This window comes from Sinocyclocheilus rhinocerous, unplaced genomic scaffold (genome assembly GCF_001515625.1).
Source record: "Sinocyclocheilus rhinocerous isolate Xijiao unplaced genomic scaffold, SAMN03320098_v1.1 scaffold21642, whole genome shotgun sequence".
NCBI lineage: Eukaryota > Metazoa > Chordata > Actinopteri > Cypriniformes > Cyprinidae > Sinocyclocheilus > Sinocyclocheilus rhinocerous.
In genome coordinates, this window is record NW_015663667.1 from 2,101 (window position 1) to 2,897 (window position 797).

The following is a 797-nucleotide window of genomic DNA, read 5'->3' on the forward strand; positions in this document are numbered from 1 at the left end:
CGAGGAAGGTAATGAAGAGCAGAATATCAGTCATGTTAAAGTTGTCATTTAGGAAATGTAATGAATCTCTCTATTTGTATTCCAGTCCAGAAGAGCAGCAGTGCTCACACTAGAGTCAGTGTTGTTCTGAATGCTCAGACGAGAGCGACTGTAATTGCTCCTGTACTCACTGGAAACACCTTCACAGCTCCAGTGACCTTCATCAGCAACACTGCAGGACACGGTACTGTCACTGTAACTGTGCTTACTGAGACACACTGCTTTCTAGCAGTCAGTGAAATAATGCTGAGTGATCATGAACCCTACTCCTATTAAACTTCATTTAAGAATTAGATTTATCTTCCTCGTCACTCGTCAGTTCAGTAATGATTGTTTCTCAGTCATCAATGGTCTGCACAGATGTGTGAAGAACTGTCACACAAACAGAGTCATGTCCTAAATCTTCAATCTTTATTGAGCCGTTTACACATTTTGTGACATTTCTTCACTCACACATGTTCTCTATGGTGACTGAACATAAGGGAAGTGAATGGTGACTCATGATACACTCAGGAGGAGAATAACAGGGAGGCCTGTGAGAGACCTCTGAATCTCACAGTTTATTTATGGTCATATTGTTCTTATGCAGACATACTTTACAGTATTGTCTTTCATGTGTCTGTATATTTTGTCACACATTTTTTACTTCTGTCCATTTTCTCTCTTTTCACAGAGCCACAAAAAATCTCAGAGACAGAGACGGCAGAGAAACACACCGAAAAACAAGGTGCAGTCTTATCAGTCATATTTAAAACTAT

At 39.9% G+C, this 797-nt stretch overlaps 1 protein-coding gene across 1 annotated transcript in view; it reads left to right on the plus strand.

Moving 5' to 3' along the window:
* Nucleotides 1-85: 85 nt before the first annotated feature.
* The window catches only part of LOC107729001 (NACHT, LRR and PYD domains-containing protein 3-like), a gene marked incomplete at both ends in the record, with an annotated part of 2,026 nt that continues 1,314 nt past the window's right edge, over nucleotides 86-797 (plus strand). Inside the window, 2 exons of the mRNA XM_016539351.1 lie at nucleotides 86-223; nucleotides 713-766. Of these exons, the coding sequence (XP_016394837.1) occupies nucleotides 86-223; nucleotides 713-766 (192 nt within the window). The remainder of the gene's footprint in view (nucleotides 224-712; nucleotides 767-797) is intronic.